The sequence below is a fragment of the Barbatula barbatula genome (genome assembly GCF_947034865.1).
Source record: "Barbatula barbatula genome assembly, chromosome: 4".
Classification (NCBI taxonomy): Eukaryota; Metazoa; Chordata; class Actinopteri; order Cypriniformes; family Nemacheilidae; genus Barbatula; species Barbatula barbatula.
Genome location: NC_136768.1, coordinates 6,390,781 through 6,412,597, shown reverse-complemented (window position 1 = coordinate 6,412,597; position 21,817 = coordinate 6,390,781). Strand labels below are relative to the sequence as shown.

General features: G+C 41.2%; 3 protein-coding genes across 3 annotated transcripts; 2 read left to right on the top strand and 1 right to left on the bottom strand.

Moving 5' to 3' along the window:
* Positions 1–18: 18 nt before the first annotated feature.
* On the top strand, positions 19–14,152 carry slc26a5 (solute carrier family 26 member 5). Its single transcript, XM_079454694.1, has 19 exons — positions 19–179; positions 1,329–1,600; positions 2,111–2,250; positions 2,368–2,478; positions 7,764–7,936; positions 8,178–8,342; positions 8,493–8,645; positions 8,751–8,833; positions 8,932–9,079; positions 9,470–9,583; positions 9,779–9,856; positions 10,033–10,128; positions 10,340–10,446; positions 10,736–10,805; positions 11,370–11,462; positions 11,694–11,819; positions 12,140–12,349; positions 12,609–12,663; positions 12,878–14,152. Exons 2-19 carry the CDS (start codon positions 1,440–1,442, stop codon positions 13,015–13,017), a joined length of 2,223 nt encoding a protein of 740 aa, XP_079310820.1. The 5' UTR covers positions 19–179; positions 1,329–1,439; the 3' UTR covers positions 13,018–14,152.
* On the bottom strand, positions 14,148–17,495 carry psmc2 (proteasome 26S subunit, ATPase 2). Its single transcript, XM_079454695.1, has 12 exons — positions 16,982–17,495; positions 16,650–16,687; positions 16,461–16,542; positions 16,232–16,331; positions 16,021–16,152; positions 15,871–15,943; positions 15,675–15,770; positions 15,419–15,583; positions 15,249–15,336; positions 14,847–15,049; positions 14,594–14,690; positions 14,148–14,414 (listed from the first exon to the last, which is right to left on the bottom strand). Exons 1-12 carry the CDS (start codon positions 17,049–17,051, stop codon positions 14,257–14,259), a joined length of 1,302 nt encoding a protein of 433 aa, XP_079310821.1. The 5' UTR covers positions 17,052–17,495; the 3' UTR covers positions 14,148–14,256.
* On the top strand, positions 17,300–21,797 carry prdm4 (PR domain containing 4). Its single transcript, XM_079454692.1, has 12 exons — positions 17,300–17,365; positions 17,701–17,752; positions 17,835–17,953; positions 18,033–18,221; positions 18,365–19,108; positions 19,185–19,334; positions 19,446–19,564; positions 19,688–19,773; positions 19,908–20,035; positions 20,142–20,567; positions 20,682–20,850; positions 21,003–21,797. Exons 3-12 carry the CDS (start codon positions 17,836–17,838, stop codon positions 21,337–21,339), a joined length of 2,466 nt encoding a protein of 821 aa, XP_079310818.1. The 5' UTR covers positions 17,300–17,365; positions 17,701–17,752; position 17,835; the 3' UTR covers positions 21,340–21,797.
* Positions 21,798–21,817: the final 20 nt, after the last annotated feature.

Below are 21,817 nucleotides of genomic sequence, written 5' to 3'. Positions count from 1 at the left end.
ATCCATTTCGCGAATAAAGTGACGCGCGAGGTTGACGTAGAGCCTCACGCACGGATTACGCGGTAGTCGCCTGCAATAAAGGGCTTTCCCTGTTACACAGTAACAAGAGTCCCGATGCTCGCTCACTTTTCAACTAAATTCACCACCTTGGGTCATTTTCAGGACGGGAGCGGTGAGAGGTAGGATGCTCTTCGCTTCTTTACCCTCTTTAAACTGCAAACGCAAAACCTTTTGGCAAAACTGTAACTGTATGATACCTGTCTAACAGGTTCTCGGAGTCTCACGTTTGAAAAGAGTGGTTTCTTGTGTTTTCTTTTGCTGATTTTTAAATCTGAATGAAGTATTTCGTAGAGACAAGCAGTCACGTACAGTGTCATTGCGTCATGACTGCGCAGATAGCGCTTGTTTACGTTTTTGCATGCATGTTAGTTGTATGTCAGTATTTAAGCTGCTTGCTTGTATATGTTGTCAACAAAACTCACTTCAGAGAATGATATCAGCATAACCTTGAAGAGACATGAACGATTAAACACACACAAAACAACACAATACAAATTATAATGGCTCTAATTACAAATACCATTAAAACCATTACAAAATTCCTTTGTGTGTGTGTGTGTGTGTGTGTGTGTGTGTGTGTGTTACAGCAGGGTTTAGTGGAGTTGTAATAGTTAACATTCCACCCAACACCATAATAGTAAAGACCATTACAGTTTCCGCTAAAAGCAAAACCCATATACCCAATATTCCCAGTACAACCATAAAATCTACTAGAAATTCTGTGTTTTTTTCTTTCTGCGGGACATTAATGCATGAGAACCATTAAAGTATCGTATAGTCAGGTGCTGTGCTAAAAACGGACGGGGTCATACAGCACATTATGACTTCAGGGTTGCTCAAGCTGTATGCTGTGTCCTTGAGTTATGTTGTGTGCTGGGGTTGGAACTATTTACACAACCAATACGTGCCAACAGTCACACACGAGTATGTAAACATTTAATCTTTTTTAAAAGCAGAGCCTTTTTGGTTTCTCTAAAATGGACAAGTTGGTAGACCTATAATTTTTATGGCGCTTATTACGTAGTTATTGCTTATAGTTCAATAGTCAAGTATGCGACACATCCACTGCATGACAAATCAACACCAACTTCTCGAGGAAGTTCAGGGTTATTTTAAGGACTTGTAATCATACACCAGCACGGTTTGTACACGGTTGCCCCCTTTAAAACCAAGGGGGTGGTTGTCAATGTAACTGTATTGACTATCATGTTACGTTCACCTGAAATAAAACCAACACTGGTTCTAAGTTGTATTTTCTTTCTTCACAGACTGATCTCTGGCCACCATATAGTGAAAACAGGAAGTGGAAGCCCAGAAAGTGCACGTGTGCAACCACGAGGTCTCCAGCAGCCTGATATGCCTGCATTTACACTGTTGCTATGGAACATATAACGGCCAGCGAGGAACCGTCCGTGGCGGCGGCGGCGATGTACCATGTGGAACGACCTGTGTTCAGTGAAAGTTATCTTGACTCTGGATTTCTACATAGGAAGAAGAAAACACCCAAGTCCTGTATACGGAGGGTTACGGAGCAGCTCAGGTAAGGTTATTTTATTATGTTCTGCTGTCTTTGTTATTGTTGATTGTGTTTTGAGCTATCGTTCTGAGATCACATTAAAAATCTGGAGCTCCAAATCTGATTTACAAATTTATAGAGGAAATAAACTGAACATGTGAATTTGCTTTCTCACTAGTAGACTCAGATCTCAGACTTTTGAGTCTTGTTGTGGATATATACTATTATTGCTAAACAAAAATCACCTTTGTCTGGTCTATTTGTGAAAAAAACAGCTATTATTCTATCATGTTTGGGTCTTATCTGATCCTGGAAGTACCTAGTAAACTGCGTAAATTACCATAAGTCATTTATGATGTCTAACTTGTTTTACGATGTCATCTTATCATACCGTTAAGATTTCAGTGCTACCATCATTACACAACAATACAAAGGGATACGTTTGAACTGCCTCGGTTAAAACTCGGTCTGCTCCTGATAAAATTCTTGACTTTAAGGATGCATGGTATCATTTAATCTTCTATTGTTTTTCAGCTGTTCATCTGAGAAAGCCAAATCTGTTGCATTTAGTTTTCTGCCTATTTTAACATGGCTGCCATCATATCCAGTGAAAGAATACCTGTTTGGGGACATTGTTTCTGGTATCAGCACCGGTGTTATGCAGCTACCTCAAGGTCAGTGCTATTGCATAATGTTCAATCAAATTCTCAATGAATCTCACAAATCTATGTATCTGATCGTTGAGGACTGAATCTCTCCACTCTCTCTTTTCTCTACCCCGTTTTTGACAGGTCTTGCTTATGCGATGTTAGCAGCCGTACCTCCTGTGTTTGGGTTATATTCATCTTTTTATCCTGTCTTGTTGTACACATTCTTCGGTACCTCCAAACATATTTCAATAGGTAAGGCTTGCATGCCATGCTATTAGTAAAACTCTGGCGGCTTGAAATGTGACATGCCAGCTCAGTTTTGCAAAGTCACTGTTATTAAGCAAGTTCTTCCAAGCAGCCCGAATTTCTGAGTCCTCTCTAGGAGGAAGTCCGACCAGGCAGACAGTTTTCCATGGTTTTTGAAAATCGTACAGGTCGACCACACCAGGCTCATATAGTAAAGTTCTGTATTTAGTAAAAGAAAGCGGAGAAACTCGCACCACAACGTTTCTCGCACCACAACTTCCTTAGAGGTGGCCCAGATATTTCGTTATTTTCGTCTCCTGTTTAAGCTGATGTTCAACCCCTGTGAAGTCTCTGCGGGACATTAGAAAAACCACAGTGATAAAAGATCAAAGGTTAAAAAGTCAAAAGGTTAGAAAAACCAGAGTTGTTGCTTAAGTATCTTGCTGCTTGGACCCCATGGATGGAAGAGAGAAAGAGAAAGAGAGGCATGTGGCCTCCAGTTGAAACAACACTCATGCTTAACCTCTGTATGTTGTAATAGAAATCGTCTCCGGTTACTTTCGTAACCTCGGTTCCCTGAGAAGCGGGAACGAGACATTGCGGAGACATTGCGGAAAACTGGCCAATTGTCGCAAGACATGCACAGTATGCAAATACTGACGAATCTAGACAGTATAAATACAGTGCATGTGACGACAATCCTCAGAATCTACGAGAGAACGCCCGCCCGGTGATAAGCGGCGAACACTGCGATCTACGCAATGTCTCGTTCCCGCTTCTCAGGGAACCGAGGTTACGAAAGTAACCGGAGACGTTCCCTTTCGAGAGCGGTCACTTCGACATTGCAGAGACCGCATATGGAACGGTAGTACAATCCCGCCGTGAGAGCTAGCAAAAACAGCCCGACAACTGGGATAACACACAAAGTATGTGGAGCATACAAATCAACCATTCGCGAGGTCGCCCCAAGCGTTAACCGCTGATTGGCTGAAACCGGCCTATGAACCGCTAGATTGGCCTCTTGGCAAATTTGCATATCCAAACCCAAATTAACGCAGCGGGCTGCGCTGAACAGGGCAGACACCACAGCAGTAGAACCAGCACGGAAACCCGGGCGATATAATAGCGAACATAAGTACACCAAGCACAGTGTAAACAGCAATGCGGTAACAACTGTGTAGCACAAGAAATACAAGGTAGAAGATAAAGCTTAATCAGCACTCACCGAGAGGACTTGAGAAGCCAACAAGGACACATCCAATCTGTAGAACCTGGCGAAAGTATTCTGAGAAGACCAGCCGGCTGCACAGCATATGTCCTAAATAGATGTGCCCTTAGACCAGGCCCACGAAGAGGCGATAGCCCTAGTCGAATGAGCTCTGATACCGAAGGGGCAGTTCTGACCCTGACTTTCGTACGCCAAGGTAATAGCGTCCACCACCCAGTGAGAGAGCCTCTGTTTTGAGACAGCCCGGCCTTTAGTACCCCCACCAAAACAAATAAAGAGCTGCTTAGACTGCCGAAACCCGGCCGTGCGATCAATGTAAGCCCGCAAGACCCTTACCGGGCAGACCGCTCTCTGAGCGTTAGCATCCTGCGAGTCTGACGATTTGGAAGACAAAGCGGGCAAAGAAATGACCTGTGCTCTAAAAGGGGTAGACATGGACTTTGGCACATAACCCGATTTTGGCCGGAGAGTGATGCTGCAGTCGCCGGGTCCAAAACGAATGAAATCAGCGCCGACTGAGAGCGCTTGTAAATCCCCTATGCGCTTAGCCGAAGCAAGGGCGAGAAGGAGAACGTTTTTTAGAGTGAGCTCTCTTACAGAAGCCGCGTCCAAAGGCTCGAAAGGGGGAGAAGAGAGAGCCTTCAACACCAGCGCTAAGTCCCAAGGTGGTACTGAAGGGGTTCACGGGGGGAAAAGTCTCCTCGCTCCTCTGAGGAATCTGACCACCAGCATGTGTCTACCAATCGATTGCCCATCAACCGGGGAACGAAACGAGGCGATAGCCGCTACATAAACCTTCAGCGTTGATGGGTGGTCGCCGTTGTCCAGCCTGTGCTGCAGGAAAGATAAAATATCAGACACGGGGCAGGACGCCAGGTCGATATTGTTACTGCTGCACCATTTAGCAAACACCCCCCATTTTAGAGCGTATAAACGTCTGGTAGACGGCGCACGAGACTCCGAAATAGTATCCAGTACAGGAGTGCAGTTAGAACCCCCGAAGCGGCCATGCATGGAGGTTCCACAACTCTGGGCTGGGGTGCCAAATCGTGCCGTTCACTTGGGACAACAGGTCACTCCTGAGGGGAATCCGCTACAGCGGTGCCGTCAACAACTCCCTCAGGTCCGGAAACCATGGTTGATTCGGCCAAAACGGAGCGACGAGAATCACCGACGCCGTCTCCGCTCTGATTTTGGACAGCACTAGGGGTAAAATCTTCACCGGAGGAAACGCGTAAAGCCGAACGACCGGCCAACGCACCGTCAGCGCGTCGCTCCCCATGGGGGAGTGGATCAGCGAGAAATACAACGGGCAGTGTGCGTTCTCGCTTGTCGCGAATAGATCCACTTCCGCCTTCCCGAAGCGTTCCCAAATTAACAGGACTATGTCGGGATGAAGCCTCCATTCCCCATGCGGAAGACCCTCCCTCGAAAGCATGTCCGCTCCACGGTTCAGATGACCGGGGATATGCGCTGCTCTGAAAGAGAGTTTATGCCGATCTGCCCACAGTAGGAGACCCGCCGCCTGTTTGAAAAGAGCTCAGGAACGGATCCCTCCCTGGCGATTTATGTACGAAACCACGGACATGTTGTCGGTGCGAATCAGAACATGTTTCTGCTCCAGCCTCGACTGGAAAGTATGAAGAGCTAGATACACCGCCTTTAGCTCCAGGCGATTTATGTGCCATTTCCTCAGAGACTGACCAAAGGCCGGATGCCGGCATGCCCTCGCACACCGCGGCCCATCCCGAGAACGATGCATCCGTCGTAACGACGGTGCGTCTCGTCACCAGCCCCAGGGGAACTCCCCGACTGAACATGCTCGGGTCGCGCCACGGACTCAGGGCGCCGAGGCAGCTGACTGTAACCGGGACTCGCGCCCGACCCGAGGACCATGCTCTCCATGGAACCCGAGCCTTCAGCCAGAACTGTAGTGGTCGCATGTGCAGAAGACCTAGGTGTCCGACTGCCGACGCCATGAGACCCAAAAGCCTCTGGAACTCCCTCAGGGGAACAGAACGGCCCGGCCTGAGCAAATGTTGAGCTGAAAAGATGGACTCCGTCCGCTCTGGGGAGAGGCGAGCGCGCATCTCCACTGAGTTGAAACATACCCCCAGATACGTTATAGACTGACTCGGCATGAGTTTGCTCTTCTGCATGTTCATGCGCAGCCCCAGGGATGTCAAGTGACAAAGCAGCATCCGCGTGTGACCGATTAGCGCCTTCCGAGAGTGGGCTAAAATCAGCCAATCGTCCAGATAATTGAGAATGCGCATTCCGCTCGCTCTGAGAGGGGAAAGCGCCGCGTCTACGTACTTCGAGAATGTGCGCGGAGCTAATGCCAGCCCGAATGGGAGGACAGCAAATTGGTACGCTGAATCCTCGAATGCGAATCGCAGGAACCTTCGGTGGTGCTTGGCTATCTGAACATGAAAGTACGCATCCTTCAGATCTACGGATACAAACCAGTCCCCGGGACGCACTTGTGCCAGGATCTGTTTTAGAGTTGTCATTCTGAACGCTCGCTTGTGAAGCGCTCGGTTGACGGGTCTCAAGTCCAGAATTGGACGCAGACCACCATCTCTCTTGGGCACAACAAAATACCGGCTGTAAAACCCGCTTTCCCGCTCGTTCGTGGGGACACGCTCGATCGCTCCTTTCGCGAGAAGGCTGCAGATTTCCTGCCTCAACAGCATTTTGCGCTCCTCCTAGTTGCGATTGTCGTCACATGCACTTTATTTATACTGTCTAGATTCGTCAGTATTTGCATACTGTGCATGTCTTGCGACAATTGGCCAGTTTTTTTACTGCCGTTATCCTATAGGACTTCAGGAAAAGTAAAAAAAAGAGGAGGAGTTTCATATGCGGCCTCCGCAATGTCGAAGTGACCACTCTCGAAAGGGAAATAAAAGGGATTTATCTAGATGGAGAGGCACAGCAAGGCTCAGTACTCTATTCATTAGGTCTCTGTACACATACACAAGTGCACTGGGACTGATAGCATTGCTAAGTCTGCACACTTTGTTTACTTTATAGTGAAGTAGGGATGACAGTACTTGTTTGTCTTTGACACGGTGGTTTTGTTAGACTTTCCAATCAGAAACAATGATAAGAGTTGTGTAGAAGTGTGTAGTACCTGTAAACCAACAGAATGCTTTGAATGTATTGTAAAATGGACAAACAGACAGTGACTTGATTTGAAAGATAATTTGTCAGAGCAGTGCATTAGGGGAAAAAACTAAAGTGGCCTGAAATTTAAAAGGATATGAATGTTGTTGCATTATAGATGCTCAATAATAAACTAAATGAAGTTTGAGTAGTTGACAAATAAATCCTACAGGATTCCTATGGTGTGCCGTAGCAAAATTCAGAAAATAAACTGTTAATATTACATTGTTTTATGTTATTCATATTAATTTATATCATATAAAAGAGCTTAAGAGAGATTTATCTTCATTGTTTGTTTTTTTTCTACATTTTTGACATCGCACTGTAGGGCAAATTTGCATGTTAGTTTTAAACAAGTGTTAGGTTATTTATTTCACAAAAATAATTTTGATAGACAAGATTTTATAGAAATAGTTTAATAGACAACAATCAACAAAACTTCCAAAATTAATAGTATTTGGATGTTTTTTGAAGTTAATGTGGTTACTCTTCTGGGATATATGTGTGTGATCTTCATACATCAAAAATGAATTAAAATGAATTGCAGACATAGCAAAGAAATTTGTTTTGTTTTCTGAGAAATTATTTCTTTTAATACTGTATTAATATAATCAAATTCATACAGTACAACACTTTTTCTTTTTGCAAAATTTTGCACTAAATGTATGTTAAATAATTTATATTTTTTACAGTGAAGCATTTGTTTGCTATTTGTTATCTATATTTAATACAATTCATACAACAAGGGCTAACAGCTGATAATGGCAACTAATGACTTAACCTAAACACACAGTTTGACATTGTAAGTTAAATGTGATCCATATGGGAATTTAGTGCTGTACATGTTTAAGAGTCTTAAGATCTTCAATGGGCAAATGTTTTTATATTCCGGCAGGTACATTTGCAGTAATAAGTTTGATGATTGGCGGTGTCGCTGTAAGGGAAGCCCCGGACTCCATGTTTGCAGTCAATGGGACCAATGCATCCCAGGTGGTGGATTTTGAGGCTCGTGATGCCAGGAGGGTAGAAGTGGTTGTAGCTCTAACAACACTAGTAGGTCTCATTCAGGTAAGCTATTTAATTTAATCATCGATGGCCAGCTTTGTGCATTTACCCGTACAGTGTGGGATAACATTACTGTAAACTTATGAGAACATGTTAATGGATGCCTCATGCTGGCCGACACCGTGTTTATAATAAACACATGGAATGGAAAACTGCATAACTTCTACCCACATTCTCAAGTTGAGGGTTGAGTATGAATCTAACTGACCGTAGACTACTTTCGCTGTGTTTTGATGTTGTGTAGTTTGCTCTGGGTCTGCTGAGATTTGGCTTTCTGGCGATCTATCTCAGCGAGCCTCTGGTGCGAGGTTTCACCACAGCCGCTGCGGTGCACGTCTCGGTTTCACAGCTCAAGTACCTGTTGGGGGTGCCCACTGCGCGCTTCAACGGGCCTCTGTCTGTCGTCTATGTATGTAACCAACACCCTGTTTTGATATGTTACATCACTCTGTCCACAGTTATAAAAATGTTGATAATTCATAACTTTCATAATTACTTGTTTCTATGTGCAATCTTTTTTTAAATTAAAGCCCTTTTTCTGGTTTTGTTATGAACACAGAGCGTTGAGGCTGTCATCATGAACATCACAAGCACTAATATTGTCACTCTTATTATTGGACTGGTGTGCACCGTGTTCCTGTACGGGGTGAAAGACTTCAACGAACGCTTTAAGAAGAAACTACCCATCCCAATCCCTGGAGAGATCATAGTGGTGCGACTTCTAAGGCCTTGCATAAGAAACATTGTGCTAACATGTTCAACATTTCAGAAATGACACATTTTTATATTTAAAAGGTAATACACTTGTTCTTAAAAGGTAATCGTCTCCACTGGGATCTCGTACGGGCTGGTTATGTCTGAAAACTATGGTGTAGATGTTGTGGGTAAAATTCCCACCGGGTAAGATCATGCAGCCATTTGCTTTTGCTTAAATATACAAAATTGAAACTATTTACATTTTTGCAAATTTACATTTTAAAACACATCTTTCTTTTAAGGTTGCTGCCACCCAAGGTCCCAGACTTCTCAGTCCTTCCCAACCTCCTCACAGACGCCATAGCTATAGCGGTTGTTGGCTTTTCAATTGCAATTTCACTAGCCAAAACCTTTGCTCTCAAGCACGGGTACAGTGTGGATGGAAACCAGGTAGAGAATCATTTGTATTTCACAGCAAAGTTCTTGTTGTGCGACATCATTCAAAGTAATTAGATTCAGTGCCTCTTAGATACGGCGCTATGCACCATTCAGACATTTTATGGCGTTTTGAAGGGCTAAACCAGCTAGAGGCCACAGTTACTTAGTTGCTTGCCATTTAGTAGATCTTTTTATCCAAAGTGACTTATAATACACTAATTGTAGGAATAAATCTGGGACAACAGAACGAAGCCCCATGCCAAGTCTACTGAAGGGAATTAATGTGACCTTAGTTACTCACACGATTCAAGTTTTCCTTCATAAAATGATCCTGAATACTTCATTCTTTTATGATCCTGAGGTGCAAACAGTATTGTTGTGTTATTGATTTTGTGATTGTAGGAGCTCATCGCACTGGGGCTCTGTAATTTTGTCAGTTCGTTCTTCCACACGTTCGTTGTCACGGCGTCAATGTCTCGCAGCCTGGTACAGGAAAGCACTGGAGGAAATACCGAAGTAAGTGACACACACACGTAATCCCATTCAAATGTGGCAGACGTTCAAATATGTTCCTGTCCAAATATGGAGTGTGTTCCTGTGCTGATGCCATCACAGTGGCTGCATAACTGTCATAAAACCATAAAGATAAGATAAAGAGGTTTGCTTCCCGATGCCAAACTGATTTGATTATGTTAATGTTTGTGTCTGTAGATTGCAGGACTCTTGGCGTCTATGCTTGTGCTACTGGTGGTGCTGGCCATCGGATTTGTCTTTCAGCCTTTACCTACAGTAAGTGCAGAGCTTCACCTTATGCACCAAAACCTAATGTGATAAAACTAAATGGCAAGAAAAGAGTGACCTTTTTTGGAAAATGCAATATAATCTGTTTGAAATGACCAAAATCCCTTTGCAAGACACGAAACGTCAGATTAAGTCTTTCTAATAAACTGTCATCTTTTTATTAGACAGTGTTGGCTGCTATAATCATGGTCAATCTCATGGGGATGTTTAGGCAAATGAAAGACATTCCCGGATTATGGAGAACCAGCAAGATCGAACTGGTTAGTACTTTGGATTACATTTTGTCCACTGTTGAGTTACACCCTGCTGATTTTACTTATCTACTCAACATTTGATAAACCTGACAGCCTAAATGGGCTCATTAAAAAGCATTTTGCACGAAACATTGTGAAATGTTGACTCTGTAAACTTTATTAATGTGTTAATGCAGTAAGGTTATTTTTTTGTTCATGAGTGATGGTTTGTATTCAGGCAACATGGCTTGTGTCCTTTGTCGCCTCTGTTCTTCTGGGTCTGGATTATGGACTGGTGGTGGCCATGGGTTTTGCCATTCTGACAGTTGTTTACAGAACACAGCGGTAAAATACACTCTTACATTATTCCAATGCCATCTGATGCACACTGTTTTCATCTTGTAATAACAGATCAGTCGACTTTTTATTTTTCGCTTTCTTGGAAGAGTATTTATTTAATGTTAAAGCCTATGAAAGAAAAATATAAATTTGATCAAATTTCTGTTTGATTTTGTGGATTGATCCTAATTAACGTTTTGGGCTTGTTTTTACGAAATTTTAATTTTACAGTATTCATTGGTATGATGATGATGATGATGATGTTGATGTCTATTTTCTGATCTTTCTATTGTAGCCCAAAAAATGCTGTTCTTGGACAGATCTCAGATACAGGACTATATTTTGATGTGGATGAGTATGAAGAGGTAACAAAGACATTTAATATATATTACATTATCTTTCTAACTTTTTGCATCTTTAGCCATCTCTACATGAATCATCTCCAACTCAATTTTTATTGAATTAGTAACCCAAACCTTAAAAGGATAGTTCACACAAAACTATCATCATTTACTAACCCTCCTGTAATTTCAAACCTGTATGGCTTTTTTATTTGGCTTTTTTATATAAGATATTTTAAAGAATCTTGGAAACAAAAACATGTTGGTCGTCATTCCTTTCTATTGTATGCACACAAAACCAATGCAAGTCAATGGGGAACAACGATTTGGTGATCCCACATTCTTCAAAATATCTTATTCTGTGTTCTGACAAATAATAAAAACAGCCATACAAATTTGAAATTATATGAGTGTGAGTAAATGATGATAGGGTTTCTTGGAGAACTATCGCTTTAACATCATACATTCCCGATCACCAAACTGTACTCTGCCTTTAGACGTCACGCAAACCCAGTCCATGGTTTAATCCTTTTTCGTTTTCCCACAATCTTTGTCCTTTTATCTGCGTGTTGTATTCTCTTTCTCAAGGCTGAGGAATGCTCAGGGATTAAGATTTTTCAGTCTAATACCTCCATCTACTTTGCGAACAGTGACTTATATGTAAACGCCCTCAAAGCAAAGGTGAGCTTCAGTGTTTAAAATAATTAATAAGATTTTAAATATTTAAGATATTGTATTTTCATGTTCTCCCCTTGAGCGTGTTTGATATGCTCTACAGTGTTGTGAAACTAGAAACTAGAAACTAGTTTTGTGAAAGCTGCTCCCATGAACAGCAGGTGTGTTTGACCTCACCGCAGTGTTTTGCACACATTATAGTTTTGTTATTCTGTACTTTTTTTTTTGTGACTACAGACTGGAGTCAATCCGGCCAAACTTCTCGCGGAAAGGCAATCGCAGTTAAAATACGCTAAAATAAACACCAGAGGGAAGAAATCGAAACTGCGTTTACCATCAAAGAAAAATGCTGTTGTTTTATTGGTATGCATTTATAAACCAGTCGTATTACAACCGTCACCTTAAATCTATTCGTATGCATAAAATGTAGCACTTATAGGTTTACAGTGTCATGTAATAATGATGTAATAATGTTTACATTATGAATCAGTTCTGCCTGGTAATGACGCATTATGTTTTAGTTATGAGTGTTATGAGTATGGCACTAGCAGCGTCAAGGTCATGGGTCTATTTCTTATTAGATTGTGCTTACTGATAAAATGTATTGCTCTAATGTACTGCAAAATGCTTTGGATGAAGCAACTGATAATGAATGTAAATATGAATGTTCGGTACCACAACAGGATATGGAGTTGGGTGTCACTCATGAGGTGGTGGCTGGGGCAGACAAGCAGATGAGTGTGTATACGAATGGACGGGCCAATGAAACCCAGACCGAGTCCGAATCAGAGGATGAATTTTTCCTGCAGCGTCTGACCCCCATTCACTCCATCATACTGGACTTAACCCCGGTTAACTTCATTGATTCTGTAGGGGCCAAAGCCATTAAATCTGTAAGTAGACAAGCCATATTAACACATTCATATCTATGTAATACATTTTTGACTGCATGAAGCGTTTTGACAGCATGCAGCTGAATGTATAAATTACACTTATATATGATTATAACGTCTTATAATTTGAAATAAGATTAATATTATTAATAATCATGCTAGCTAGTTTATCTATGTGAAAAATATTAAACTGATTGATCAGATTAGGACAGCAATATGAGGTCAGAATTGTTGATATAAATGTTTAAATGTCCTACAGATTATAAAGGAGTATGCAACAATCAATGTGAAAATCGTCCTTGCTGGATGTAGCAGTAAGTGTTATTAACAGAAGAACCTTTATAATCTTTAAATTAATGTAATAATTATATTTAAATACATGTCACATTGCAATTTTAAAAGCGTTTATGGTATTTTTGTGGTGAACATCTTCACCTAGAGTTGAAGCTAGTAAATGCATATTAGTGGGAGAGAACAATTCAGTTTAAAATTCAGTGCTTTGCAACATTTTGTTCTTGTGTTTTGCAGGGACTGTTCTATATGATCTCAGGACACTACAGTTTTTTATTGAGCCAGTGACCTCTGACCTCCTTTTCCCCACTATTCATGATGCGGTGTTACACTGTCAAAACAGGAAAGACCCACCCACTTGTCCTAGCAGCCAATGATTTCAAACTGCGGGACTTATTATTGACTTTACCTTTTGGTTGTCATTGTAACAAAAGGAGACTGAGACGTTCCTGGTGTAAGGAACAGGCCAAGACATTTGTTTTCTGATGGCCACATTTTTTGTGATGTGAGTATACCAGCATATGATGGGCTTAACATTATTGTCCCTGTAAAATTATTACATGAACCGTGATTTTAAGCTCTGCTGTAAATTGTTACTGAAGACTAGAGAAGTATGTTTTTTCTTCTTTTTAAGTGCAATTAGGGTAGATGGACATTCGACCAGTGTTTATTTTTTGCATTGGTCTGTAGCTTTTATTGACATTCCAGGAGTTTTACAATCATGTTGTTACCAGCATAACTGGCTATTGTATTCAGCAAATAAGCAGTTGAATATGTTACACATTATAAAAATGCTGAACACAGAATTGCACTGTGGCGATGACACTGCTTTTTCTTTCCTTTGATATTTTTGACAGATGTTTCTGACAAGGCACCATGCGAAATATTGATTGTATTTTTTTTGTTTAACGTTTAGTGCTTAGAATTCTCTGTATTTTTTTTCTTCCATTCAATCTGTGTCTCTTCATGCTAAAAGATGCTGAAGGTAGCTCACAGCTTTCTTGGTAAATTTCCTTTTTTTCGGAACATTAATTTAAAGTGGATTAAGTTTAATGAAACAATAGATTCCATGAAGTGCTTTTTAGGCATTCCTTTCTATGGAGCTTTACATGGAAGTGTGTCTCAATGTGCCCTCAGGCTGAAACAGTCTGAGACATTGTGATGGACGGAACTGAGCACTTTTAAGTTAGAAGGATTCACACATATTTCTAATTGCTTTTGAGATGTTACTATACTATTAATTAAATGCAATTCTTCTCGAAGTAATGAAGACCAAAAATGAACTACATACAATATGGTGCATTTTATTGTGATATTTTATGCTTTGTGTATTTTAGATATTTTTGTATAACAACAAATGCTAAAATTACTCTTAAATTATTAAATGTTTATTCCACACAAGTGCCTATCATTTTTTATATTTAATTTTTTTTTAACTAACCAAAGAAGACCGAACACAGTGTTTCGCATGCAGCATAAATATTGAAATAATAAACAAGAAGTGTAATATGGATAATGTTTTTATTGATTCAATATCACAGAAAAGTGACAAGACATACATGAGAATCTGTTTGAACTATCAAGCAGAACACAAACACAGGAGGAAATAAATCAATTTAGTTATAAGTCATGTAGCGAGGGGTGGCGCTGAACTTGGCGTAGGATTTGATGACTTTGTTCACAGCCTCCAGAAAATCTTTCTCCGTTGCAATTTTTCGACGAGCTCGGATGGCAAACATGCCTGCCTCTGTGCACACGCTGCGAATCTCAGCACCTGCATGGATAACACAATGTTAACTAAAGCAAGTGAATCATCAATGTTGCTTAAAGTGTTTCCTTCAACGTTTTGCCCTAATTATGTGTGTATTTGTGAGGTAAGAGGCGACTATTTCATTGTCTGAATAACTTTGTGTCCCTAGATGTTTGTCAGGAGAACTAGAGGTCAGAACTCACCTGTGCTGTTGGGACAAAGGCGTGCTAGAAGCTCAAAGCGGATATCTCTTTCAACACTCATAGAGCGGGCATGGATCTTAAAGATGTGGGTGCGCCCCTGAAAAATACAATAACACAAATTATATTTTGTGATATCACAATGTAACTTGATATGACACCATGGCTATACTGGTGGCAGTGAAGAGCATCTCATATTGGATTTAGGAAATATGAATAACTTTCATAAACTAATGATTTATTAATTAACACTTACTTCTAAGTCAGGCAAGCTGAACTCAATCTTTCTGTCCAGTCTACCAGGTCTCATAAGAGCAGGATCAAGTGTGTCTGGTCTGTTTGTGGCCATTAAGACTTTAATGTTTCCTCTGGGATCGAAGCCATCCAGCTGATTAATCAACTCCAGCATAGTCCTCTGAACTTCATTATCCCCTCCGGCTCCATCATCGAATCGGGCACCTGCAAGAAAACCACATTACTAATATGACCAAATCATCATTGGATCCGAGACTGAGATGTTATCCATAATAACACTATGTAATTAGGGTTTAAGGCCTCGGACTGCCAGTGGTCCCTAGCTACACTTTATCCAGACGTCTCATGGGACCATAATCCAGCCTTGACATATACTATAGTTATTATATTTTTAAAGAATCACCTCCAATAGCATCAATTTCATCAAAGAAGATTAGACAGGCTTTCTTTGTTCTCGCCATCTCAAACAGCTCGCGAACCATCCTGGCACCCTAGACAAGGCATAAAAACATAGCAATTGGGTTTTGTTTTCAAAATGTGTATTGCTTTCTTCTGAAGAGGAAAGACACTTACCTCTCCGACATACTTCTGAACCAGCTCGGATCCAATGACTCTGATGAAGCAGGCATCAGTGCGGTTAGCCACAGCTCGGGCACACAGGGTCTTTCCCGTACCAGGGGGTCCGAATAGCAAGACACCCTTTGGAGGCTCAATACCCAGATTCACAAAGCGCTCCGGCTGGAGTTAGGACGAAATGAAAGAATATTAGTTGAAAATGAACACGTACAAATCTGTTTATTTTTTTGATAGCAACGCATTAATGACATACATGGAGCAGAGGGGTCTCAACCACTTCTCTGAGCTTCTCTATCTGCTCTTTGCATCCTCCAACATCACTATAGGTAACATCAGGCTTCTCCTCCACCTGTTAACATCAAGATTTTTGTTTAAGTGTGACCTTATTTACATACTTTTAACACGTTAACATTTATCATATTGCCAAAGAAATTGGAACTATTGCTCACCTGCATCATAGTGACGGTGGGATCAATTTTGGGTGGTAGTGGAATGTGGATCTGATACTTATTCCTGTCAACACTGTTTAGAGAAGATTGTAAGATCAATGAGATGTTTCAAAAGTGAGGCAAGCAATTTGCAATGCATTTCCTCCTTACCCAACTCTCATTCCTTCTTCAATGTCAGTCGGGGCGACCTGATCACTCAGGTCCACAACAAACTTGGCAAATTGTTTCACATTAATGATGTACTTTGGATCCTCAGAGTCAGCGTTGATTATCTTGGTGCATCTATGAAAAAAAACCAGACGAAGATATAAATAATTTAATAGGTTTATACATGTTCGTTGTTTCATTAGTACCCTCATACCTGGCCACTTGCAGGGGCTGTTCGCTCTGCAGAGTCTGTTTGTCTGCTGCCAGATCCCATAGTGCCGGAGGAGCCAGACCTGTATCGGATTCTTTGATGCCTGTAGCACACAAAAGATGAGTCAGTGCAAGGATATCAGGACTTCACCGTATGCTATTGTAATCTGAATTCATGTGTAGATCCACGTATCACAATTAAAGTTGGAATTTCACAATAACAAGACACTAACCTGTAAGCTCATTGATTTTCTTCAGAAGCGACTGGATATCATCTTCAACCTGTTTGATCTGTCTCGAGTAAGTGCTTTGACCCTATTCACAAACACATAATGCACGGATTACTTGCAAGTGACATCACTCAGACCATCTGATATGGAATCCAATGTGCAAACAACTATATGTTTTTTAGTTACACTCACATAAGTTTTCAGGAGCGCAATGTCTCCTTCGTCCAAAGCTGAAAAATAAAACAAAGATCAGGACTAACAATAGATGACAACAATGTGACAACGTTTTGATTTACTGCTTACTTTGAAACTACTAAAAAAACAACTAATGACATGCCACATATCATATCATATCATAAACACAATGGATCTAAGAGGGGAAATACACTTTGAAAATAGGTTTGTCATAATATATTTTCTGACAATTTTCAACTAAATTACAATGTAGCTAGTTAGCGAATGCTAGCCTGCATGCTAATTTCATCATCAACTCATCAAAACACGAAACGCCTCACAAATAATACCTCGAATTGGTTTGTCGTCCTTTTCCTCCTCTTTTATTTTGCGTTGGTCGGAACCTAAATGATCAGGCATGACTGCTTTCGGTCTTTCAAATAAATCCCTATAGTGACTGTTGCAGCAAGATTACACAGCAGGTTTTCAGACGAACGGAGTACTTTTGTTTTCCGGTTCAGGCGGACACAGGAAACAGATCTTATTTCAAAATAAAAGCCGTTAAATTGGTCGCGACACTCTTGCCTAAACACCCAACTATATATAAACGAACCGCGTAGTCGGACCCTTATTTTGAAACATAAACCCAAGAAATCATTTCACCGTTTGCCTTTAGCAATGTTGTTGTTATCCTATCAAATATCTTCCACGAAGAGGTTATTTTGGGGCTGAATGTAAGTTAATCATTTTTATGTTTAAAAAAATATTCACCCCTCCTGCGTTAACGAAGACCTGTTCCTGTTAATATTGCGTCGGTCTGACACCGGTTAACTTGCTAACGTGTTTTTGAAACCCTTTTGACTCGTTCTTGTGGTCGTTTTCAACTACACATGTATTTGTTAAATTTCTTACGACATTCAGTGATTAAATAGTGTTATTTTAATCGTAGCCGCTGTAGTTAGATACAGAAGATTGTCAATTTAAAAGATCTGCAGATTTAGTTTAAAAAAACAGATGACATAAAAACACTTAAATTGTTCTATTTCTACAATTGTTTTACTATTTACAGATTCAAGAATGCATCCATCACGTTCAATGCCTTAACTGATCTGTACTGTCAGGTAAACGCATACAAATGCACGTGACTGTCCCTGCACATACATATGAGTTATATTTTAATTCTATACCATGTTTTTTGTTTAGCATGAATGACATGAACCTCAGCCCAGTGGGCATGGACCAGCTCAGCGTGCCCCCTGTGAGTGCGAGTCACCTCTGCCTTCCCACATCTCCAACCCACAACCCAATGATGACCACTCCAGGTAAGGACACGAAAGCTGTTTTGCTTTGACGTTGTTCTGTATTGTGTACGTTTCATAACGCATCCTGGTTTAATTTAAGGTATGCCAGTCACTATACCCAGCTTGGGTCCATCACTTGGACAGCTCCCTTCAGCACTGTCCCTGATGTTACCCATGGGTCCTTTAGGGGACAGAGGTGTGATGTGTGGCCTTCCGGAGAGAAATTATACTTTACCACCTCCTCCATATCCCCACCTGGAGAGTAGCTACTTTAGACATATTCTTCCAGGTAACACTGGATAAGTTCTACTTTAAACCAGGTCACAAACCATCGATAAAAACAAATGTTTTATTTTTACATGATACTGGCTTGTAAAAATATTTATTGTTGCATGAACCAAATAAAAACATCTTTCTTCGACTCTTGTTTAGGTATACTGTCATATTTGGCAGATCGTCCACCACCTCAATACATTCATCCGAGCAGCCTTAACATGGACGGAACTCTTTCTGTGTCCAACAACAACCCCTCTGGCTTAGATCCGTACAGTGTTCCAGGTGGTCCTCTAGAACAGGGCCTGGTGTCCCTAGACTCACGGCAGGTCGGAGGCCAAACCGATCTCCACCAAGGCGGTTCTCACGAAGTGCAGCTGGACACGACGGGACTAACCATGGAGTCACGTGTCAGTAGTCCCATGTCTTCCGATGGAATGGAAGAGGACTTGGCCACCATGGAGGGTGTAGTGGTGGCAGAGACACAACAGCAGCTGGGGTCCAGACCTCAGCCTCATGAAGGTTTGGCAGGTGTGGACTCAGGAAGTGTCATGCCCCTGCACGGGGCAGGGTTGGAACTGCAAGTGGTGATGGAGCAGGAGCATATGGGAGGAAGAGTAGGAACCAACACTACAGGAGCAGGTGGTCCTGGGTCTCTGGGTGAAGCCCTGCACTCTGGGGTGGTTAGTGTTGTGCTTACCGGTGCCATGCGCCCACAGACTCAACTAGAAACAGTTCCTTTACACGGACCTTCAGGTATAGGACTTGAACCCGTCAATGTGTCACCTATCACTGCTGAAGTGTCTCTAGGGCCAGACAATAGTCTGGTGTTAGTGAACTCTACATTGCAGCTAGAAGACTCAACATCCAATAAGGAAAACATGGCCAATGCCTTTAATGTTTGTAAGTTCTGTGTAGTCGTTGGGTTGGGGCTCCCATGTGCTTTGGAACCATTTTAATGCATTTTATTGTCTTCAAGGGTGCACTTTGTGTGAACAGTCATATTCCTCTGACTGCCCTGAGCATGGGTCTGTCACATTCATCCCAGACACTCCAATTCAGAGTAGAGCCCGCCTCTCTCTGCCCCATCCCTTGTGCCTCCGGATTTCGGTAACTGATGAGCCTATTGGTGAGTAAAGCAGATCGTATTGTTTTAAGTCCGAAAGGAATTTATCCTGAAAGGTCTATTGTGTATTGATCTATTTGTTGCACTGCTGAAGTCAGTTTTTGTTGATTGTAGGTGTGTTTGCTAGAGAAACCATACCTTCACGTACCTGCTTTGGGCCTATGGTTGGACAGCACTGCAGCAGTGTGGAACTTACAGACTGGTCTGACAAAGACACTCCTCAAATATGGAAGGTTAGTATCACGTCTGAAAATTAACCAAACATTTAAAAACACTTCATTTACCATTACATATACATGTTTGTTACTATCCAGACATTGACAGTAGTATATCACTGTTTCCTTATTGCAAAATAGATGTTCCATAACGATATTCAAGAGTTCTGTATAGTAACGACAGATGAGCATGAATGCAACTGGATGATGTTTGTACGGAAAGCAAGGTAACAACTTTGCTCTTATCTTGAATATACTCTTTATACACGTATCTGAATGACCAGACATCTGAATTGTATAATCTGAATTAAAAAAAATGTGAAAGATGTCACAAAAATCATAGATCAATTTCTATTTACAGAACCTCAGAGGAGCGAAATCTTGTGGCGTATATAGACAATGGGAAGCTTTATTTTTGCACATCTGGAGAAATACTCCCAGACCAGGAGCTACTGTTCTATTACAGCAGGGATTACAGCAGGCAGCTGGGTGTGACAATATAAACCAAATATAAACAAACATCTTGAAAGAGATCTTAATACCAACTAACTGTTCTTGAATTCATATCTAAACAGCTATTGCCATGTCTCTTCAGGTGTACCAGCAGTTCCAGAAGGCCAGATTTGCCACTGTGGAAAAGAATGTGCATCTTTCACTGAATTTAAATCTCACTTGAACAGCCACGCCCAGAGTCACAGTCCCGCCCACGACCACCCTGCTCACACCACCCACAGCCAATCGCAACAGCAGGAAAAGGTGACCAATGAAGGAACCCGATCTGCTTCCTCTCCACAGTGGCAGTGCCATTCGGATGTGAATGAACATTCCAATAGCAACGGGCATACTCACAGCCGCGAGAGGAAGTTTAAATGCAGCATGTGCACAAGAGCGTTCACCACTTCCACTAAACTGAATGTGCATTTCATGGGTCACATGGGCATGAGACCGCACAAGTGCAGCTACTGCAGCAAGGCTTTCAGTGACCCCAGCAATCTTAGAAAACACCTGAAAATTCACACAGGTAAAAACTTATGACATAGATCAGTTTTGCTTCAGAACCCAGATTTAAGCATTTTATGTGTTTTATAATCTGCAGTTACAACAATAGAAAAATGAATGCTGTCTTTTTTTGCAGGTCAGAAGAACTTCAGGTGTACAGTCTGTGGGAAGTCGTTTACTCAGAAAGCACACGTGGAATCTCATATGGCTATACACAATGGTATCAAGAACATTAAGTGTGACCATTGTGATAGAATGTTTGTGCGGAAACAAGACCTCAAGCAGCACATGTATTCACATTCACTGTAAGACCAGGTTTTATCACAATATCTTTGCAACATAAGTGTTAAAAAGTTCTCATTTATCTTCATTTCCTGATGTTTATTTAACGGAATTATGCCAGATGTTCATCTCTTCTAATCGGGACCTTGTTGATTTTTGTCTTTCGCCTTTCCAGAGACCGCCAGATAACCTGTCCGAAATGTGACAAGCAGTTCTTAAAGACTGACCATCTGAAGAAACATTTAAATTCTCACGATGGCAAACGGGATTTTATTTGCGAAAAATGCAACAAGGGCTTCCTCACCAAATACCACCTCACACGACACCTCAAAATCTGCAAGGGGCCGAAAACCGGTAGAAGGGCAGCACATGGGGAAGAAGGGGAAGATGAGGAAGAGGATGATGACGAAGATGAGGAAGAAACGAGGGGTACTGAAGGACAAATTAATCCAGCTAATGATGAGGAGTGCAGAATAGGAATGGGGACATACTCTTCAGAAAAAAGTCTTTAACTTTATCCTAAAATCTAAAACTATTGTTTAGATTATTTATTTATCCTTATCTTCTGTTTTTCATTTTAAAACTCTAAACTCATGTTGCCAACATCCATGTGCTCATCAAATGGATAACAGATTGCAACAATATAATTAGATATATAGTATTATGAGTCAATTGTCACTTTTATATATTATTAATGAGAAATAGAACAAATTTCATTTTGAGTTTTGTTTACACCAGTGCTTCTGTTTTTTCTGTGGAATATATTTTGTTACAGCAATAGTGTCTGTTTGGTACACTTGCATCTCTGCATTGTATTTATTTTGTATAAATAAATGAATACGTCAAATGTTATACACAAAACATTTTAATTATTATATGCCTCTCAACAAGAATAGATTACATACTAAATAGATTTACAATGGGCAGAAAAAAGAAAATGAGTGATTTAAAGCGTTTTTTCTTTAAAGAGGCAGTGACGTTGGAACCGCG

What these genes read in the sequence shown, in the direction of transcription:
- slc26a5 (XM_079454694.1), top strand. Translation starts at nt 1,440, where the DNA reads ATGGAACATATAACGGCCAGCGAGGAACCGTCCGTGGCGGCGGCGGCG. An exon ending in ATGTGGATGAGTATGAAGAG is followed by an intron (nt 10,806 to 11,369) that starts GTAACAAAGACA and finishes CTCTTTCTCAAG; the next exon opens with GCTGAGGAATGCTCAGGGAT. An exon ending in TAAACGCCCTCAAAGCAAAG is followed by an intron (nt 11,463 to 11,693) that starts GTGAGCTTCAGT and finishes TTGTGACTACAG; the next exon opens with ACTGGAGTCAATCCGGCCAA.
- psmc2 (XM_079454695.1), bottom strand. Translation starts at nt 17,051, where the DNA reads ATGCCTGATCATTTAGGTTCCGACCAACGCAAAATAAAAGAGGAGGAA. An exon ending in GAAAATCAATGAGCTTACAG is followed by an intron (nt 16,332 to 16,460) that starts GTTAGTGTCTTG and finishes TGTGTGCTACAG; the next exon opens with GCATCAAAGAATCCGATACA. An exon ending in TTGAGACCCCTCTGCTCCAT is followed by an intron (nt 15,584 to 15,674) that starts GTATGTCATTAA and finishes TCCTAACTCCAG; the next exon opens with CCGGAGCGCTTTGTGAATCT.
- prdm4 (XM_079454692.1), top strand. Translation starts at nt 17,836, where the DNA reads ATGAATGACATGAACCTCAGCCCAGTGGGCATGGACCAGCTCAGCGTG. An exon ending in CTTTAGACATATTCTTCCAG is followed by an intron (nt 18,222 to 18,364) that starts GTAACACTGGAT and finishes ACTCTTGTTTAG; the next exon opens with GTATACTGTCATATTTGGCA. An exon ending in GGTAACTGATGAGCCTATTG is followed by an intron (nt 19,335 to 19,445) that starts GTGAGTAAAGCA and finishes TGTTGATTGTAG; the next exon opens with GTGTGTTTGCTAGAGAAACC.